The 19,227-nt window shown below is 40.7% G+C and overlaps 1 protein-coding gene across 1 annotated transcript in view; it reads right to left on the reverse strand.

Annotated features, from left to right (window-relative positions):
• GATB (glutamyl-tRNA amidotransferase subunit B) overlaps positions 1-17,951 on the reverse strand; it is a 42,024-nt gene extending 24,073 nt beyond the window's left edge. The window contains exons 1-3 of the mRNA XM_041480126.1: positions 17,766-17,951; positions 15,642-15,792; positions 1,996-2,109 (exon numbers count right to left, since the gene is read on the reverse strand). Of these exons, the coding sequence (XP_041336060.1) occupies positions 1,996-2,109; positions 15,642-15,792; positions 17,766-17,929 (429 nt within the window). The 5' untranslated portion in view covers positions 17,930-17,951. The remainder of the gene's footprint in view (positions 1-1,995; positions 2,110-15,641; positions 15,793-17,765) is intronic.
• Between the last annotated feature and the right edge of the window lie 1,276 nt (positions 17,952-19,227).

Consider the following 19,227-nt stretch of genomic DNA (forward strand, 5'->3'; position numbering starts at 1 on the left):
TCTCATCTCCTAGAAGTTCTCATTAAAATAATTTTTTACAGCCTGAAATATTGAGTGACAATAAATAATATGAATCCCATTTCCCATCCAAAGCCCTGTTTTCAGGAGTAACAATAATCCCATTGTCAAATGACCCTAAGAGCTGGATTTATCTGTTCTAGTCAGCTCATTAGCCTAAACTCTGCATCTTATTACAGGGTTCCTGACTAGACTGTTCACTATGAAATGTAGGTCGGGCAGTTTATTGTCAGTGCTTAAACTGCAGAAGTCAGTCAGTTAAAAGCCAGAATTACATGTTTCCAACTAATAAAACATGTCAGCATCTCCCTGACCAAATCTCCATGCTTCTGTAACCAGAGGATCCTGTAATTCATGTCTGCAGAGTCCCACAGTTTCTTCCACCTCCACTGTTCTCTTGGACACATGGACGTGGATTCTTTCCCAGGACACCATTCACCCATATAGCAGCTATCAGTAGACTGACAGCAGCAGGCATCACAAGAATATGAGAGTGATTTCAGTTTAACAGAGTAAGCACTAAAAGTAAATTGCAAACAATTTGTCTGTGATGTTTTTGATGTTTCTTCATGATGCGTAAAGGAATTTCTAAAGTCATATTTATTTCCTGCTATTTCACCTTTTTTCCCTTCAGGTCTTGCAGTGGGCTTTAACACAGTTCTACATGTTTAAAAAAAGTACTGGCAATTCAAACTGCTAAGTTTGCTTTTCACATTCCCAGCAGGTCACTGCACAGCTCCCAGTAAAAGGGCCTCTTAATGGCTTACAAATATTTGCAAAGTTATCCCCAGAAACCAAATCAAAATTATAGCAACTTCACAGAAGAGCCACAAGTTCACAACCTAGAAAAAAATAAAACAGAAATCCTTTCTGAGATCCAGGTTTCCACTGGACAACTATAATATAATTCTCTTTCTAAGGTGGGAAGCAATTGTATTTTAAAATGTTTTGTGTAACTTCAAAATATTTTCAATACCTGAACAAGAGTGAGAAAGAAAGTAATTGGTTAATAATACAGCACCTCTACAGATTCATCTGGGATCTGAGAGGTCTCCCACTCTGCTTCTCTGGATGTCTGAGAGTCCTCACCTAAAGACAGGATAAGCTAACATGCCTGATCTTGCCCAAATAAAATAAACCCACATATTTTTATTTTCATGTCATCAGATCTTCACCCCAAAACCAAAGAAAATAAAAATAGCTTCCTCCCTTTGACAGATTAGTGTTAAACAGAACATTCAGTACCAATAAGCTCATGCAAAAATAAGTTACAAATTAGAAAGGTGTAATGTCATTAGAGACAAAAAAAAGGCTCAAACACTGCTGCATCCTGTTGCACGGACAGAAGTCAGGTTCTCAAACTATTTCAGTATTTCTACATCCATATCAAATGCAGCAAAATACATCTGATTTCCAGTGGCACCTTCTACACATATGAAATCTACCAACAAACCGCACTGCAAAGACTCGATTCCTCAGTTGTTTTGGTTTTTTCATTTATTGGAACCACGACTAGGAAAGTTTTGAAGGGAAATTAAATATTTTTAGGTCCCTAAGCACACACAAAAAAGATCCTACTGTGTTTATTCCACTGGAGCCTGTGTTAGTTATACATTCACTTTAAATGAAGGACTTTTATCAGATTGCTTTTGCCCTAACAGACAATTAGTACAAAACACCAGGAATGGAAAACTTAAGGGACAAATCAGCTCCAGCTCCCAATCCAATTACATTAGGCTACTGGAATTGTGCAGCTAAGCAAGGAGTCAGCAATCAGAGCAATCATATTCAATCAGTGAGCACAAGGGTACAGCTGCCTATTCCATCAGGGCACAGCGCAGCATCCTGCTGGGGTGAGCAGAGCACTGACTGAAAACAGAAGCAGCATCTCTGCACTCCTGCCCTACTGCTATCCGTACTGCAGACTTGTCCTTCCCAGAGCCCAGGAGGGACCAGCCATGCTGACTGCATACTTACAGGCAGATCTGCATAGAAGTAGTGTTTTCTGTCAAACAAGGACTTCTTGTTTATGCTGCAGTTGAGAGCCAGGCCTGTCATCACTGCTGCTTCTACACATCTCCTGTTGAGAACCTAAGGAAACATGACACATGGTTTTGCTCAGATACTCAGTATGTTACAAATGTGTCTCCCACACACTGCTGTATAAGGAGCATATATTCAATTTCACTTGCCTTCAGTCACCATTAGATCTCTTTCTTTGTGTGGGTAGCTCTTATTCATCATTAAAGCTGCGGCAGCTATAAATCTGCAAGGCTTTACGATGAAAATACAAGGTATTCAGTCACTTTGTCATACCACATATGGAGGTGTGCACTGTTCTGGCTTGCTACTTTTGCAAACATTCAGTGCTTTAGAATCTTTTGAGGGTACAGGAGACAAATCACAGCACATGATAACTGACTGGTAACCAGCTGTCAGCTCATACTGGGAATTCGAAACACAGGGGATGTGCATTAGGGACTGCAGTGCAGTTGCAGTAGAACACTTCAGAACACCTGTAACTACAGAACCGCAGTGAATTTGAGTATCTACACATACCATAGATTTTAATGCTTTGCTTAACCAGGATGAAATGATGCACACTTACATCTTTGCTAAAACAGAACCCATAAGACAACAATTGATCCCATGGCTAAAAGTATACATGTTTCCAGCTCCTAAGAAACCCATGTGATAAAGGTATTTGAAGAATGCCATGTGATCTAAAGATCCAGCAAGGTCTTCACGAAGAAATAAAGGAGTGAAATGCAGTTTTTCACCATGGAGTCAATCATGCTCAGCACTACACCCTTCCATCTCCTCAGCAGGGTAAGGATCCAGAAGATTTCACTCCAAAAACTACTGACAAATGATGGTTTTTTTTTCAGATGTGCTCTGAGTAATTTAACAGTTCGTTTAACTAGCATCAAATGGATGACACTGAAAAGTAAAAAAGACTGAATTTGTCTTACTACAATTCTGACATGCTCACACTTACAGCATTTCAAAACAGGAACAGAACTTTATCCATCTTGTTCTGTACTGCACAGCTGCCAAGAAGTCTATTTCCAGCAGGACCATTAAAGGAGCACATTATGTAAAAGAATGTACATGACTTCATCTGCATTGACCAGAACATAAAAGGCTTAAATAATGTTTTCTTCCATGTTTCTGACAGTATTTACTTTTTATATTCTCCAGCCTCATTTCTGAAAACATATTAAGCAGCTGTACATTTCCCATCATCCCACATCTTCAGCCAGAAAACTAATCTCTTTATTTTATTCATTTACTTTTTAAAAATCAAAATAGTAAGATGGGATATGGGCAACTCTTCCTGAACAAAAACTTTAAAATTGCTTATACAAAAAAGAAATTAAATATTTAAGACATTTAACAAGGGAACTTTCAGATCTTTAGCGTAGCTATATATGGCTAACTAGAACACATCATCTGTTCAGGCATATTTTACTTATTAAAAAATTTAAGAGATACATAAAGCAAATTCTAGACAAGAAAAAAGGAAGAACAATCTCCCTTTGAAATATCAATCCACTGCAAAATGCATGCAATTAGTCCTGACTCTAATCTAAAGAAAATTGATAACTACAAAATATGAATTTATTTTAGCAGCATAACTGCAGTTCATTATATAGTAGATGCTCCTGTTTTCAATAATTAAATGCTTCCAGACAGTACAGACACTTTTTTTTTACTGTTTAAGGAATTCTGTGACAGTGGTAGTCAAACTGTTCCATGTTTAAAATATCTTCATATTTCTAAATACACAGGCAAATTTCCTCTTACTAAACCCTTATGGCACAATCCTCTTCAGCTTTACACATTAGTGAGGACCTTGCCAGTCAGTCCTTTAATAAAACTGGCCACCAGAAGCCCATTAAGCCTCCAAGGAGGAGGACTGGTAGACTCAAAACACCACAGCTTCAAAGCAGTGAGCCAGTATCTTGCTACAATTCCTGATGGTGCAGGGGTTGTGACTGACTGCAATCAGCGAACAAGACAAAACCCAACACCTGAGTCACAATCACTGAAAGCTTCATAGCACTTCACTGCTCTTCAATTTTTACTTCAAACAGGAGAGCGTGTATCTTACTCATTGCCCTAAAGGATAACACTGTCTTGAGGTGAAAAAAATAATCCTCATATATACACTACTTAAACCTGAGAGATCTTTTGCTCTACTGCTGATGAAACATTTTGGCGATCCTGGGGAAAAAGTGGCATAAAAACAGGAAGTACTGATTATTTTTTATGTATTATTACCAGAATTTACATGACTCTGATGTATATGTGTCCCCTGTGTACTGGATCATAGTAGCCAAATCTTTGTATATGCTCCATTACTCATTCAACTTCCCGTGCTATTCCTTCACCCATCTTAGTGGTGAGAGAAGGCCTTGCAAAGCAGATCTTTCCTGCTATGGCACACTGGCTACCACCCCAATCTGCCCCCTCTGCCCTGTGTGCCTTTAAGAAAACACAATCCAAAACCAACCAGACGACCCTCTTCTTCTTCAAAAATCAAAACTTATCTAATACCGCTTCACATCTGAAGTGACTTGTACTACCCACTGTCATGACCAAGGCTGTAAGCACAAAGCACCTTTCCTTCAAACAAGCCTTGTTTTTCAAATAATCTGCAGTGATAAACATCAATTCAGTATGTGAAACTTCCCATACTAATGACCTAGAGTAAGCCCTCCAGCTTGTTTATGCAGTATGCTGTTATTAAGTTGACAGCTTTGACTAGCACCAAAGATTTAAATTACTGGCTTGAACTGACAAGCTGCCTGTCTGCTATGCTAGTAAACCGCTGGCCTTGAAAGCAAGCTGTGTAGTTCCTGCAGTAGCTATGGACAAAACACAATAGTCTATAAAGACTTCTTCAATATACTCTTCTAAATGGGAAGCATCCCTCCTAGTATTTGAAGAAAATCCTACCGAGCTATTACAAAAGGAAATGTGAATTGTTTGTATTGGAAACTCATGAAAAACCTTAACAATGGCATCACAACACCAGCACCATTTCCCTCGTAGCTACGGTCTCCTGCTACAGTACCATGGTAACTGAGCACTAAAGGAATGAAAGAAGTCCAACCAAGATCTCTCTTTTTTCTGCTACTTGTCTATTCTTTACATCTGGACCACAAGTGGAAAGACTCCTTTTAAGAATTTATCTTTATTTGCAAGTTCAGTTTAGTCAAGACCTTAGTTTTAAATATTCAATATTCAATAGCTATTCAAAACTATATACAGTACCTTTGACAGCACAAATTCCCACCAAAAGCAATTTTCTGACAGCTTTTTCTTTAACAACAGGTTTAGTCCTTATATTAATATATTAAAGAAAGTTGGCACCCTTTTACATAAAGATATACATTTCTATATTTAGTAAATTACCATGTTTAGATTTCAAAGAGGTTAGGTATGCAGCTTCTTGTTTTGCTAATGAGTATTATATAGGATAATTGGTGGAAAAAGAAGAAATATCTAAATAACTCTCCTGGAAAAAGTTTATTTTTTGCTACCTCTTACAAAAACCCAATAATCTCTGCAATAACATTTGCACCCAGGAAGCCTATCTTACAGAAGAAAATATTCCTTGTACTAAAAATGGCAAAATCAAAATAATTCCCCAGAAATTTGTGAAGTTTTTCATTCTAGGTCACACATTTTAATAAAGTAGATTTAATATTCACCGGCTATCTTAAGACCTTCAGTCCTAGTTACAATCATGAAAAAATCAGCATTAATCAGATTAACTACAGGACTGTTTATCTAAGAAATATTTAATTTTAGCTCATTTTCATTCAAAATAATACCTGAAAGAAGGAAGTAGTACAATGTACTCTGTAGACCAGACACCAATCTTTAGAAACCTCAACAGATATATCTAATCACATTTTCAAGTACTCCTATTTCATCTCACTCTGATTTTTATTTGCTTCTACTAATGGATATACCCAGTCTTACTATTCTAGCTGTGTTAAAAGTACCAAATTGCTGCAATATATGGTTCTTTGAAGTGCAATCATAAGTTAAACTTCAAAATAGAATACCCTTATATGTACTTAGTCACAGTGTAATTGAGGCTGTTCAGTCTGACACTGTAGATGAGTACTTACTGCTCTGCAGCATTCTGCCTTGCATCCTCCCACACACAGAGAAGGGACCAACTGGAGCTATGCATGTACAAAATTTAGATACAATAAATCAAGAGCTGACCATTTCCCAAATTTATTTCAGTAGGTTACAATCAGACTTCATCCCCCAAAGGACGCAGTAAAAATTTAAAACATAAGACAACTTAAGCCCTGTCATTTGTTAGGTGTTCAAAGAACCCACATTCCAAAATCCAAGGTCTCAAATTTCAGGGAAAATTTTAAAAAACTTCAGTTTGGTGTCCTCTGCACTTACTCCAGCATCTACTTCACAGCATGTTTGCTGCCCCAGTATGAGCATTATGTTCTTATCTCTAAGGAAAGGGGCAATTCAGAAGGAGAAGCAGCACCAGACATTTTAAATTGAGATCTTAGCATTATCAAAAGAGATCCCAGCTTAAGAGAAGAAAATGGCAACTCAGAAGCTGCAACAACAAAGGCTACAGGGGCCATTAAACATACTTAATGCACTTTGTAAATTTACCTTTCCACAGTCTGGTACCAAACCCATACATTGCTATACATTAAACACATTATTGCTAACCTTGCCTAGTGGCAAAGTTAGCTTGTGGTGATGCAGCACACAATGATCCCAGTCATATCTAAAAACTAGGCAGTTCTGCCACCAAGAAGTACCCAACTTCCATACACATTACTTCAGGTGTACTCAACAGAATCAGAGGGCACACTTTCTCAAAGCTGAAGAGCTAGGCTGAAACATTTTATCACAAGGCTTAGGATGGAGGAAGCATCTTCCAGTGTCAGTGACGGCCAGAAAAATGCAGCAGCAGTAGGAAGAAATGCTGACCCCTGAGAGCAAGAAAAATGGAACATTACACCAGATACAAAGATATTTCTATAATGTCAGAATTTAAGGTTTCTCAGCCCAACAGGGGTTGCTAGAAGAAACACAGAAGGAAAAATCCATTCAGACTACTGTGTGGGCAAAGTGCTCAACGGTCTCAATAGAATAAATTTGTTTTCTGGGAAGAAGCCAATCCCAATCATATCTTTGATCCCATCACCAGCATCTAAAAACAAATAAAATTCTATCCTGCAGGACCAGTTTCAAGCAGGAGAACCCACAAAGACGGGACAATGCAATGGTGACAGAGTGGTTCATGAAATTCATAACCAAATGCTGTGTTTATGTGGCATTGCCATAAAGAAGTCCATGACCTCTCTAACATCCATGCTCTCCGTGTTGACATTAGTCTTCTGCATCTGCCACATGGCGTTTTTTGACCTGTCATAAGGATGCTCCCTCTCTAATGCCAGCTAGAATTTAAATCACTGCTAATGCTATCTTATCCAGGGCACATTTAATGCAGGAAGATCCAGTGGTAACTTCCCACTGCTGCTGGAGGTAGGGGACTGAGCAATGGCTAAAACTTAAGTTACAGACTACGATCAAATCCAAAGGCAACAAGATGTTTAAGGAGAACCAACTCAGACCTTTCTTCCTACACTGAGTTCCAGAAAAAAAACGCTTTTGAATGTATTATCTGCCTTCTTCAACATAACACAGATTGCTTAATTTCTTAAATGAAGACAGAGCATTCAGGACAAAATAGTCTGTAAACCAACTCCTACCCTGTTTTTCCTTGCAGATGGCCCTCTGCTCGTAGGCTTGGTGAGAGCCAGCTCTGGGGTTTTCTGAGCTGTAACAAATTCTGACCTTTGATCCCCATTTACTGTCATTTTCTATTATTTCAAAGTTTTGGCTATCTGCCCTCTGCTTCTTCCTGCAATTTCTGTGTGTCTGAGAGCCCACACTAAACTCTCAGCCCTTTGCTCTGACTCCCTCATTCCTTTTTTCCCTAACAGCTATCTCCCAAAACATGCTTATTTGTTCTCAGCCATCTTTCCCTGTAGGCTGACCCAGATCTCTTAAAAGAGCACAATATACGAATTAGGAGTAAACCAGAAGTGGTCTTTTACACATAGATAAAAGATTATACTAATTGGGGAAAACAATAGGCGACATAATGCAACTTGTTAAAGAGTTGTTAAGAAATTATTTGAGAGAAATTGTAAGACAGCAAACAGAAATAATTTGCTTTTAACAAACTTGTTCTGCAGAACCAACAGAGACTAATTTCCTTTAAATAATATCCCTAGTTTGTTTTACCTAAGCAGTGACCCCAAAACTCTCTCTCCCATGACTCCCCCATCTTCTCATTTCATCAAACATCCCAAAATGAATATAAAGTGTCACAAGTATCCGAAGAGCAGCTGCCCAAAATAAACTGAGATCAGTGGGGAGACTAAATCGATAATTTCTTCTTCATATGCTCGCTAATATATTCATAACAACACTCTACAAGCCTAAAATGTTTTGGAGGAAAATTTGGCTGAACTTGGCAGCAAAATTGCAAAACAAGCATTCTGTATAGAAAACAATAGTCCTGGTGGCAAAATTTGCATATGTAACTGATAAAAATCACTTGCAGAAGTTTCATAATCCTCTCAAAATCAAATATAGTCATATTTAAGGTGGCAAGGTGACTGATAATCAGAGAGAACACAAAGAAATTAATTTTACCCCAGGAACTGATTACAGCCTAATTATGCCACGATAAGTTTCAAACAAAACACAAAAACCTGACAGTTATGCAACATTACCCACCAGACAGCTAACCATAAGATAACAAAGTCTACAATTATCTGTCATTACTGTCAGACAATGCTTCCCGAAACACCTTTTAATGAAAAACTCTACAACGGAACAATTTCTAAGAAGAAGAATGAAGTAGCAAGAGGTCCGTTTGCAAAGTTAAAATGCTAAGAAATTGGTAGAACCATGAAACTTTTGCTTAAGAGAGCACTGCTAACATCCACATACACATGACATACCACCTTGGCTTTCCTCAAATGGAGTCACCTGGAACCAGACTGTCTACATACTGTGAGAAAACCAAATCAAATCAAAACATTAAGGATGCCAGAACACCTATAGTGACTGATACCAGAGGTAATAGAAATTTGCAACAATAAATCCCCTCTCAGGTCCAACTTAAAGAAATTCCCACCCACTGAGAAAAGCTACTGCAAAAAGCTTATGTGCATTTAAGCAGCAATTTCCAAATGAATTCAGAAAGGGGGGACACTGTTACATCATGTAGTGGTTGTGCTGTCCAAAAGTGTCCAAGATGGCAGAATAACTGCAGTAATAGGACTGTGTGAAAGAAAGGAAACAAGACACTGCCAACTCCTGCTCCCCCACAGAAGTAGAAAAAAACCTCTGTAAAACAAAAGGTAAAGCGCTTAAAAAGAAACAACAGGAAAGGAGGTAAGAGAAAATACACAGGCATCATCATTGATGCACTGAAGGATCTGCTGAAATAGGTGATAACAAGATGTTCTATCAGTGCTATTCTAACAGGCAAGTTTGCATCAGCCACAGGACCTGTTAAGGATGATCAATAAAGCCACCAAGAACAGAGTTCAACACTTAGATGTTAAGGAGACAGCCCAACCTGAATTGTTAGCCTTGACAAAAAGATTAAAACATCCAGAATGAGGGTCAGAAATACTCACAAATATATTAGACATAGCAAAAAATGAGAGACATCTTCAAAGCTTGAGAGAGGAGCAACTAATGTCACAAAATACTTCAATACATAAGAGCAGAGTCTCCAGAAAAAAATGGCCTAAGTATGATATAAAGTTGAGCTAAGCAACTGCAGTAATGGAGGAAATATAACATTACTCAGACCCAGTGAAGGAGTTTGGTACCAGAGGTAACCCTGGAGCTGTGGATGATCCTATGGACACTAAGAAACAGAATGAGAAACAACCAGCACCATAACCCAGTCCTGAGTCACCTGAAGCCAGCATCTAATCATCTTTCAAAGGCTTCTTCTAACCAGTACAACAGCTTTGAACTGATTAATAATTTCAAAATTGGTATGCAGGCTTTAATTCACCATGAACTTGGACACTTAAGGTCTATGAACCAGAGAGCAATGGTTTAAAAGCCTAATTCACTCCTCTAGTCTTTTTTTAAATTATTTGGGATTTTCTTTATAGAAGCTTTCTGGACTGCAAGCCCAGCAAGCTGGAACTGTGTGAGCAAGAAAAGACTCCCAAGCACTGACCATACAATTGCATGTTGCAAATCCAAATATTATCAGGAAAGAAAGGACTGCAACAGAAAGGTTGCATCAATTCTAATAAAAGTCCCCTTTTTTCTCCTAAGTACAATTACTACAGTTTTAGTGAAATAAGTAATGAGGAGTTTAAATGAACGTAGACATAGGTAAATGGCTTAAAACAAGCATGAACTCACTTTTTTTCATCAGGCATTGCCACTAATTTATTTTTAGAGGAGAACTCATAGATACAAAAACCTAGCCATCATATAGTTTCAAAGAAAAGAAGATGTATGTAATGGAAGCTAAAAAAACATCCATACAAAGATCAGAAGATTGTTCAACTCCCCATGAAAAGTGCACGCAATTAAAACTGTAGTTATCAAAAGTCAAGCAAAGAAGCAGGCTTTTTTTCAAAACAAAGTAGTAGAAGAAGGGAGTAAATTCACATGCATGCCAGCAGGAATGTCAAAACAAAACTGAAATCACAAGTTGGTAAAGCAGCTGTTGCAATCATCAGATTTAACAGGAACAGGATACAAAAAAACCCCTAGTTTCAAGCTGTAAAGTATAAACTCTGGTCTCAAATGCTGTTTCTGTTCCAGTATGAATAGCTGACAGACAGATCCACCAAAATCTCACACAAACCTCTCAGAGCCTTTGAAAGCAAATGCATCAGATAAATCCTGTATATTCTGATGAATTGTAGATGTTATTTAGGTCTGAAATAAATAATCTGTAGATGTTATTTTATCACCCAAAACATCTGGAAAAACACTGGGTACCTGCCACTGCCAAGAACAGATGGAAACAGCCTCTATAATCCCAAACTGGGTATTAGCCCTGTCACATGCCTGGGCAGCCCCCTCAGCATCCCCGCATTGCAAGGCAACAGCCGGATCCAGGTGCTCCCAGCGACTCTGCAGCGCTGCACTGAAAACCGCCGGCTTTGGATGAGCCCGAGCTTGGAGCTGAAGGTGCCAGAGCTGCAATGCCGCAAGGAACAAGGGCTGAGAGCTGCTCTAGCACTGCTCTCTTCCATGAAAAGGAGTGATCTGGTTGCCCCAAGTGTTTCTGAAAAGTGTGTTGTAAAAAACAAAAGAAGACAAAACAGATGCTGTTCATGCTAAGAGGAGAATGAAATTCAAATGCATGAGAAGATATTAAAAAAATTCAAAACATTTAGGACTGTAGGGCTAATATTAATTCAAACCTTATTAATTTAAACTTTGGATATGTTAATCCTAGATTATTTCTTTATATACTTACCTACAAAGGATTGCCTACAATAGGATTATGGTTTCACTTCAGTCATGCCAGAGACAAACGTAAATGTGCGACAAAGACTAAGCACTGACAAAAAGGTTTCAGCCTTTAGCTGCTAGATCTACTATCTTATTTCTGTGCCGGAGCTATAATTAACTTTTAGTCAGCCACCTCCATCATGAAAATAGATAATCATGGATTCTTTTTCTGTAAGCCCAGTTTTAGCTTTAACAACCTTTCTAGCCTCTCATAATTTTCAGAGGCTAAATCAGATTGGGAGGGCAACCACCTTTATGGATCCTCAGAAGAATTTCAGTCCAGTCTGCAGGTGTAATGCATTATCTGCTACCATGTACAGAATAGGTCTTCTCAAGATACCAAGCCAAGATCATTGCCAAGTCCATTCACAAGGTAAAAACCCCAAGCTTTTGCAAATTTCCTTACATGAAATGAAATGCATGTAGTCAAATGTAGTCCCACACTGTCAGTGGACAAGGAATTGGCTGGGTGGTGGCACTAAAAGAGCTGTGGTCATCTGTTCAACGTCCAAGTGGAAAACAGTGACAAGTGATGTTAGGTGGTCTCAGCTGGGACCAGAGCTGTTCAATGTCTTTGTCAGGGACAGCGGGATCAGGTGCATTCTCAGCAAGCTCACTGATGACAACAAGCTGTGTGGTGTGGCCAACATGCTGCAGGGCAGGGATGCCATCCAGAGAGATCTGGGCAGGCTTGAGAAGGGCCTATGCAAACCTCATGAAGTTCAACAACGTCAGGTGCAAAGTCCTGCACCTGGGTCGGGGCAATCCCAAGCACCAGTACAGGCTGGGCAGGGACCGGACTGACAGCAGCCCCAAGGAGAAGGACTTGGGGGTGCAGGTTGAGGAAATGCTCAGCATGAGCCAGCAAAGCACACCTGTAGTCCAGAAAGCAAACCATGTTCTGGGCTACATGCAAAGCAGTGTGGGCAGCAGGGCAAGGGAGAGGATTCTGCCCCTCTACTCCACTCTTGTGAGCCCCCACCTGGAGTGCTGCATCCTGCTCTGGGTCCCCCAACATAAGAGGGACAGGCACCTACTGGAGAGGGTCTGAGGAGGGCCATGAAGATGACGAGAGGGCTGGCACACCCCTCCTATGAAGACAGGCTGAGAGAGTTGGAGTTGTTCAGCATTGAGAAAAAAACTCCAGAGAGACCTTACAGCACTTTCTAGTACCTAAAGAGGGCCTACAAGAGAGCCAGAATGATATTTTACAAGGGCTTGTAATGATAGGACATGGTTTTAAATTGACACAGGGCAGGTTCAGATTAGATGTTACAAAGAAATTCCTTACTGTGAGGGTGTTGAGGCACAGGCTGCCCAGAGAAGCTGTAGCTGCCCCATCCCTGGAAGTTTTCAAGGCCAGGCTAGATAGATCTCTGAGCAGCCTGGTCTCGTGGAAGGAGTCCCTGCCCATGGCAGGGGGGCTGGAACAAGATGAGCTGTAAGGACCCTGGCACTCAAACTCAAACGTGATTCTATGATCATTTTTTTTCTGTCTCATGCCAAATAGGAGGGCATCTGCATAGCTCCTCTTGCCTGTAGCTGTCTCTCAGAGGCACTTTATGAGAATAACACAGTGAAATGGCCATGCCACTTCCACTGTGATGATCCTCCCAAGGCTAGTTGCAGCAGAAGGATAAAATAAGCTGTATTAACCTTACAGGAGGCAAATATTAAAAGGAAAGCAGGAGGAGAGCTAAACACATTCTTCTAGTTTCACCTTTCCTGCGTAAAGCACAGCAAAAGCTCATGCCAATACTTACCGTGACCCAGAAATGCACAGCAACCTGAAAAGCTCCCTTCAGCACCATCATTTCTGGTCCCACTGTGATGGAGCCAGTACTAGGACAGCTCTCTATCACAGCCATCTCGTTGTCACACAGCAAATTTAAATCCTTGTGACACTGAAAACTGTCCCTATAGTTCTCAGGTTAAAAGAGTCATTCTATTCTAGACTCGGCACAACTACTGTATAAAAACTTTGCTGCTATTTTTTTCATTTTTCAACAAAATGGAGTCCAAATATCTATCTTCTAAGTAGTCTTATTAGTCAATAACCTAACATTTATTAAAATGGCTTTTGCTGGTTTTATTCTACAAATACTTAAATAATTTTCAAAAATTACCTTCCATCTTTCAAAATCTACTAAAATTCAATTCTGCTTCAGACAGTATTGCCATGTACAAATTTACACAGAGAAAACGAGGCCATCTGATTCCAGAACAAATGCTGGTCTCTCAGCAGCAGCAGGTACAATAGGAAAACAGAGCTGTGACTACTGACTGGATTTTGCATCACATTCTAACATGCAGGAACATGTAGTTTGCAACATCCACTTTCAACTCTATTTCCACCAGTACTACAGTAAGAAAAATCTTTCTTCTCTTTGTATAGCAGAACCTAACATGGCATCACTGCTTTAAAATTAACCTATCCATTCTGGATTTTTTTCTTCTCAGGTGCAGTTATTTTCTCTACCAAAGCCCACATGTACTGGGGTCTTCTTACAAAGGTCATACCAAGCCTCATTAATAAAGAAAAAAGACAGACACATACATTGCACCCTTGATAAACAGTAATGCAGAGAAAAATTAACTTCCTCATAAATATTCATTTCTGTTCACTCAAGAACAGCTTTTCTACTTGACTGAAGATAAGCACTAGACAATCTAAGAGAATTTCTGTGCATTAACAGAAGGTTAAATAGAAGGTCCAAAACCAGAATCTTGAACTCTTTTGGATTTTCAGACTAACCTAGCCATGCCCCCAAATGAAAGGAACTAATTTTCTGTATTTAAGTCTAGCTAGACTCTTCTAAAACCAAATTATTGCATAACATTCCCATTATCTCCTGGAAGTTTTCAGAATTTCCATACAGTTAGATCTGAAACTCAGCTCTGAATTGCCACTGTAACCAGAGCAAAGTCCCAATTTTATCAGCATCTCAACTTCATTTCCTTAGCTCCTTTGCAAATACAGAAATAAAAATAAAATAATAATAACAACATAATTTCTCCTTTTAAGGATCATGATATATATCAAGACCTTAAACATCCAGCCACAAATTAGTTCTCAATTTTAGATTATCTGAGGCTGTTTCATGGTGATGAAGAGCTCCAACTAGATCTAAAAATACATTTCTGTAACTGGAATTCAAATCTGTACTTTAATGAATATAGTCAGTGAAATGCTTCTGCTTTAAATAATTAGACCCCATCTTAGTCTCTGCAGAGTTGTTGCATGTGGCAATGCTAAGTCTATTAAATATTTATTTTCACTGTATTGTAAGAGCTTATGTTATAATTTTTTAACTTTTATTTTTAAATTAAACTTGTTAGATACTTAGAGAATTCCACAGCAGTACTGTCATAGCCATCACAGTTATAATTAAGCTGTGAATTCAAACACTTAATAAGTTTTCACTAATAAACCTTATTGCTAAGTGCTAGCTAGTTATTCTGACCTATTAATCCCCAATGTCTCACACAGATTACTTTTTTTTTTTAATAATTGGTTTGCTATGGAAATAGGAATGGTTGACACTTTCCTAAATTGGAGACTTTCTACTCAGGAAGCAAAGTAACTCCTCAGTGAGACATTCCAAATGGCAAATGACAGCTACATAAACAAACATATGGCAAAATAACATCAAATGGCCACTCAGAAATCTAAGATGTTCTTCTCTCACTGGGCTTTAGGCATGTCTCATATTTAAGGAATTTCCTGTGTGGCATACTAAGCAAACACACCCACTCTGGCCTCAAAGAAATACCACAACCCATTCCCTATGTTGAAGAGACACTCCTGATTTTTCTGCTTTGCAGAGGATATAAAGTATCTGAGGCAATAACTAGGGAGTGAGAAAGTGAAAAGAAACAGTTCTAGGCATCTCATGTTATGAAACAAACAGAAATTACAAAAGTAAGGAAAAGTAGTCATATATATGACTTTAGTCAAATCCTGGGAAAAATAAAATATTAGAAGCATACGCAAAGTTGTCTGACATTAATCCTGACATAAATGAAACTGCAGCTTAACTTACTGGTAAAGTTCCTGGTAAAGAGGCATCAAAGAAAGATACCAAAGAGTTGGGAGGTGCTGCAAACTGGACTTGGGAACCAGAGAAGAGTTTTGAGTTTGAGCTGATCTGTGCATGAATTTCCAGCCCCACAACTGGTACCCACGGAGCAAGGCTGAAAAGGAAAGAGGAGAAGGGAGAAACAATTTAAATACGGATGATGTTAAAAACCATGGAAGCCTAGAAATAGAATTAGGAATGTTTAATTTATGAAAAAAAAATCAGTTGTAATTGTAAAAATATTGTAAACAATGTTGCAAATACATCTACACTGTAACAGGAAAAGCTGTGCTGTGATACTGGAGAACAGAGGCTACCGGGACTATATGGCAGTGTTCATTATATGCAAAAAAGATTATCTTAAAAAATGTAATGGTTTAAAACTTTTAACTTTTCCTTACGTGAGAAATCTCAGAGAAATTAATGAGGCACACTTGCATGCTGGATGAACCCTAATTTGGTGCCTTGTGAAAATCCCCAAATCATCATAAATATGAATTACTTCTCAGGTAGTTTGATAAATCTCCAACAGACAGGTGGCATAATAAATTATGTATTCTCTGTCAGATAGACACTTGCATGCTGGGAAAGGTGGCTCTCCAGAGCAGCGTTAGTAGAATATTAGCATAAACATTAGTAATGTGGTAATAGAGAAATCATCATTTCAACTAGAGAGCTACTGTTCCCTGAATGTATTCTGAGAATAAAGCTTCTCCATATAATCTAAAAAGTAATTGCAATTCTCACATCCATAACCTTTATATGGACAAGAGAAAAAGGTCACCTTTACAGTATGAATTGCTTGACAGTTTCTGTAAGTAATTATCTGGCCTTGTACAAATGAAGTGGCACAAATAATATTTCACTGATGAAATCACATTTCTGTGGCAGAACACTTCAGCAGTATGAGTACCCAGACAGCTATAGGAGATAAGCAAGCTATGGGAAAACATCAAACAAATATATCAAGTACAGTGCTCCTTCCAAAGGTGAACATTCTACATTGCCAGGGTTTTAGCTCTCCATCTGCCCTCCAACAGCTGAGAACATCCCTACAAACACCAATCTAGTGATGCAGATGCCACTTATACTGATGCTTCAGGAAGAAGAATATTATCATGAAATATTAAGATTCAGGTATTTAAAGAAGTTAACACAATTTCTTCAATTGAAATAGTATTATTCTTCAGTATTTTCAGCTAATCATACAGATGCCTCAAGGTTTAAGAAATCATGACAGCTTTCTTTTACATTTTGGAGGCAAATTTCATTGTTTCCTGTATTTTTCAGAAATGCCTTTCTCTCATATCACGGCATTAAAAATTACACCAGGTTTTGCCTAATCAGTGTGTTGGTTTACACTCAGAGATAAAGGTACGTGCACCAGTCAATCCTTCAATCCTACCAACAACACTGATGAGGCACCTGGAGCTTCTTGCCGTGTTTGCTCACGGATTATGTTGATCTGCGTCCCTAAAGAATCAGCAGCACACTTCTGCCTCTGTCTGCACAACCTTCCTGAAGTGACCGGCTGTGCAGACACCGTGGGACACCAGACAACAGGAGAACTTGTTCAGGCCGTGACTTTCAGCTGCAGCAGAAACAAAACGCTCTGCTTCAGGCACACCGTATCTCATAAGGGAGACAATCTCTACTCCACTGGGAGAGAAAGCCTTTTTTGGGCTAGAATAACCCTGCAGAACGCGCTCATGTAAGCGGGAGCAGCCTCGCTGCAGCTCCTCGCACAGGCGAGCGCTGCCGCTGCCGAGCCGCGGGCTCTTAGCGCAGCCGGGCGCGCCTGAGGGCACGGCCCCGCCGCCGCAATCACAGCTCTTAGCCGCGGGCTCGTAGCGCAGCCGGGCGCGCCTGAGGGCACGGCCCCGCCGCCGCAATCACCGCCTGCGCTTCGGGGGGGCTGCGGGACAAACGCCGCCTGCACCAGTGCCTCGCACCGCTCAGACACCGGAATTTACACCGGGCCCGCCGCTGTCACCGCCGCTCCCTGCCCAAACCTGGAGCCGCGGACCCGGGCTCCAGAGCAGAACCAGCTTCACCGGCCCCTCTCCCCGCGCCGTCCCGGCAGCGTACCCGCTCTTCCCCGCCGGCACCGCCCCGCCTTTCGCGTTACAGGCGACAGCCCTCTGCCCGCCGGGGAAAGGGCCAGGGCCGGGCCCGGGCCCCGGCTGCCCCGCGCCGCGCTGCCGCGCCCGACGCCAGACCCCGCCGCAACCCCTCGCCACCACGGCCGCCATTGCCCCGCTAGCGACGGCCAGGCGCCCGCAGCGCCCCCTGGGAAATGCAGTCCGAGCTGGCTGCGCGGAGCGCGGGCAGTGCCGGCGGACTACAACTCCCGTCAGGCCGCTGGGCCGCTCCGCCGGCGGGGTTGGGTCCGCAGGTCCGCTGCTTATCCCGGGAATGCTGGAGCGAGCGGTGGGATCGCTGCTTGGCTGCCGTTTAAAACGCGTTAGGTGGCTCAGGTCCTCCAAGTGCGTTGTATGTGGTTTTCTTCTGGGCTCACGCTTTCACAAAACCAGTTGCCGTTTAATCGGCGGCCGTTTGCGGGCCGTGGGCGTCAAGTGACGCAGTGCCACGCGCTGGGGCCCGGGAGCGTGACTGCGCCTCGTGGGGCAGCGAGGCTCGGCCTCGGCGGGGCCTGGCGCTCTGTGGGCATAAAAACGCTTGTCCAGGGCGTCTGCCAACATCTCTAATGTTTGCATAGCTGCACTGCACAGACAACAGAATTGATGGCATTCCGTCGCAAGCCGGCGTGTGGGGCTTAAACGGAATGAAGATGAGCTGATGTTGATAATGTCACCTGTGCTCTGTGTCAGCGAGAGGCCGCTCACCCACACACACCAGAGAGGCTCTTCCAGCAGGGGACAGCGGGGCACGGCGGCACTTGAAAGTATCCTGGAACCTTTACGACCTCTTGTCTTCCCAAGATCCAGTATGAGATGCTGAATGCTTCTGAATCATGCAAAAGATAACTTATTAATTAAATAATTTTAGAAAATGTCTTATAAACAGTGTTTTGTAGCACTGATTTTCTGATATATTTGTATTTTTAATAAATTACCTGGAAGTGCTGTATAAGAGGAACCAGTTGAGAGGTCCTTTCAGCAGGCACTGATGTGTAGTTACTTGTACGATATATCTTCTTTTAATTTGCTTGTCACATTCCTTGGGAAACCTCCTCCCCTTGTACAACAAAGAGTGGCCAAGAAAAAATTCCTTTCCAGTAGAGAGGACCTGACCACAGGTCATCTTGTACATGCTGTGGAGATGGAAAGAACATTGGAATGGCCTTTTTCCTTCTCTCCTGAAGGAAACTTCTTCATATATTAATATAACATATAGTGTAATTCCCTGTGTAGTAGTCTTTGAGCCAATGAAATATTTAAGAACTTTTGATAATTCTGATTTGAGGAAAACCCCATTTTCATTTGGAGGATCCTTTGCAGTGTCTTGTGATGAAAAATGCTTTTCAGACTGAAGCTTTAGTACATGGTTTTTATTTCTGAAACAATTTTATTCTCTTTACAATTGTCCT

Source organism: Pyrgilauda ruficollis, unplaced genomic scaffold, assembly GCF_017590135.1.
Source record: "Pyrgilauda ruficollis isolate IOZ18807 unplaced genomic scaffold, ASM1759013v1 scaffold5, whole genome shotgun sequence".
NCBI lineage: Eukaryota > Metazoa > Chordata > Aves > Passeriformes > Passeridae > Pyrgilauda > Pyrgilauda ruficollis.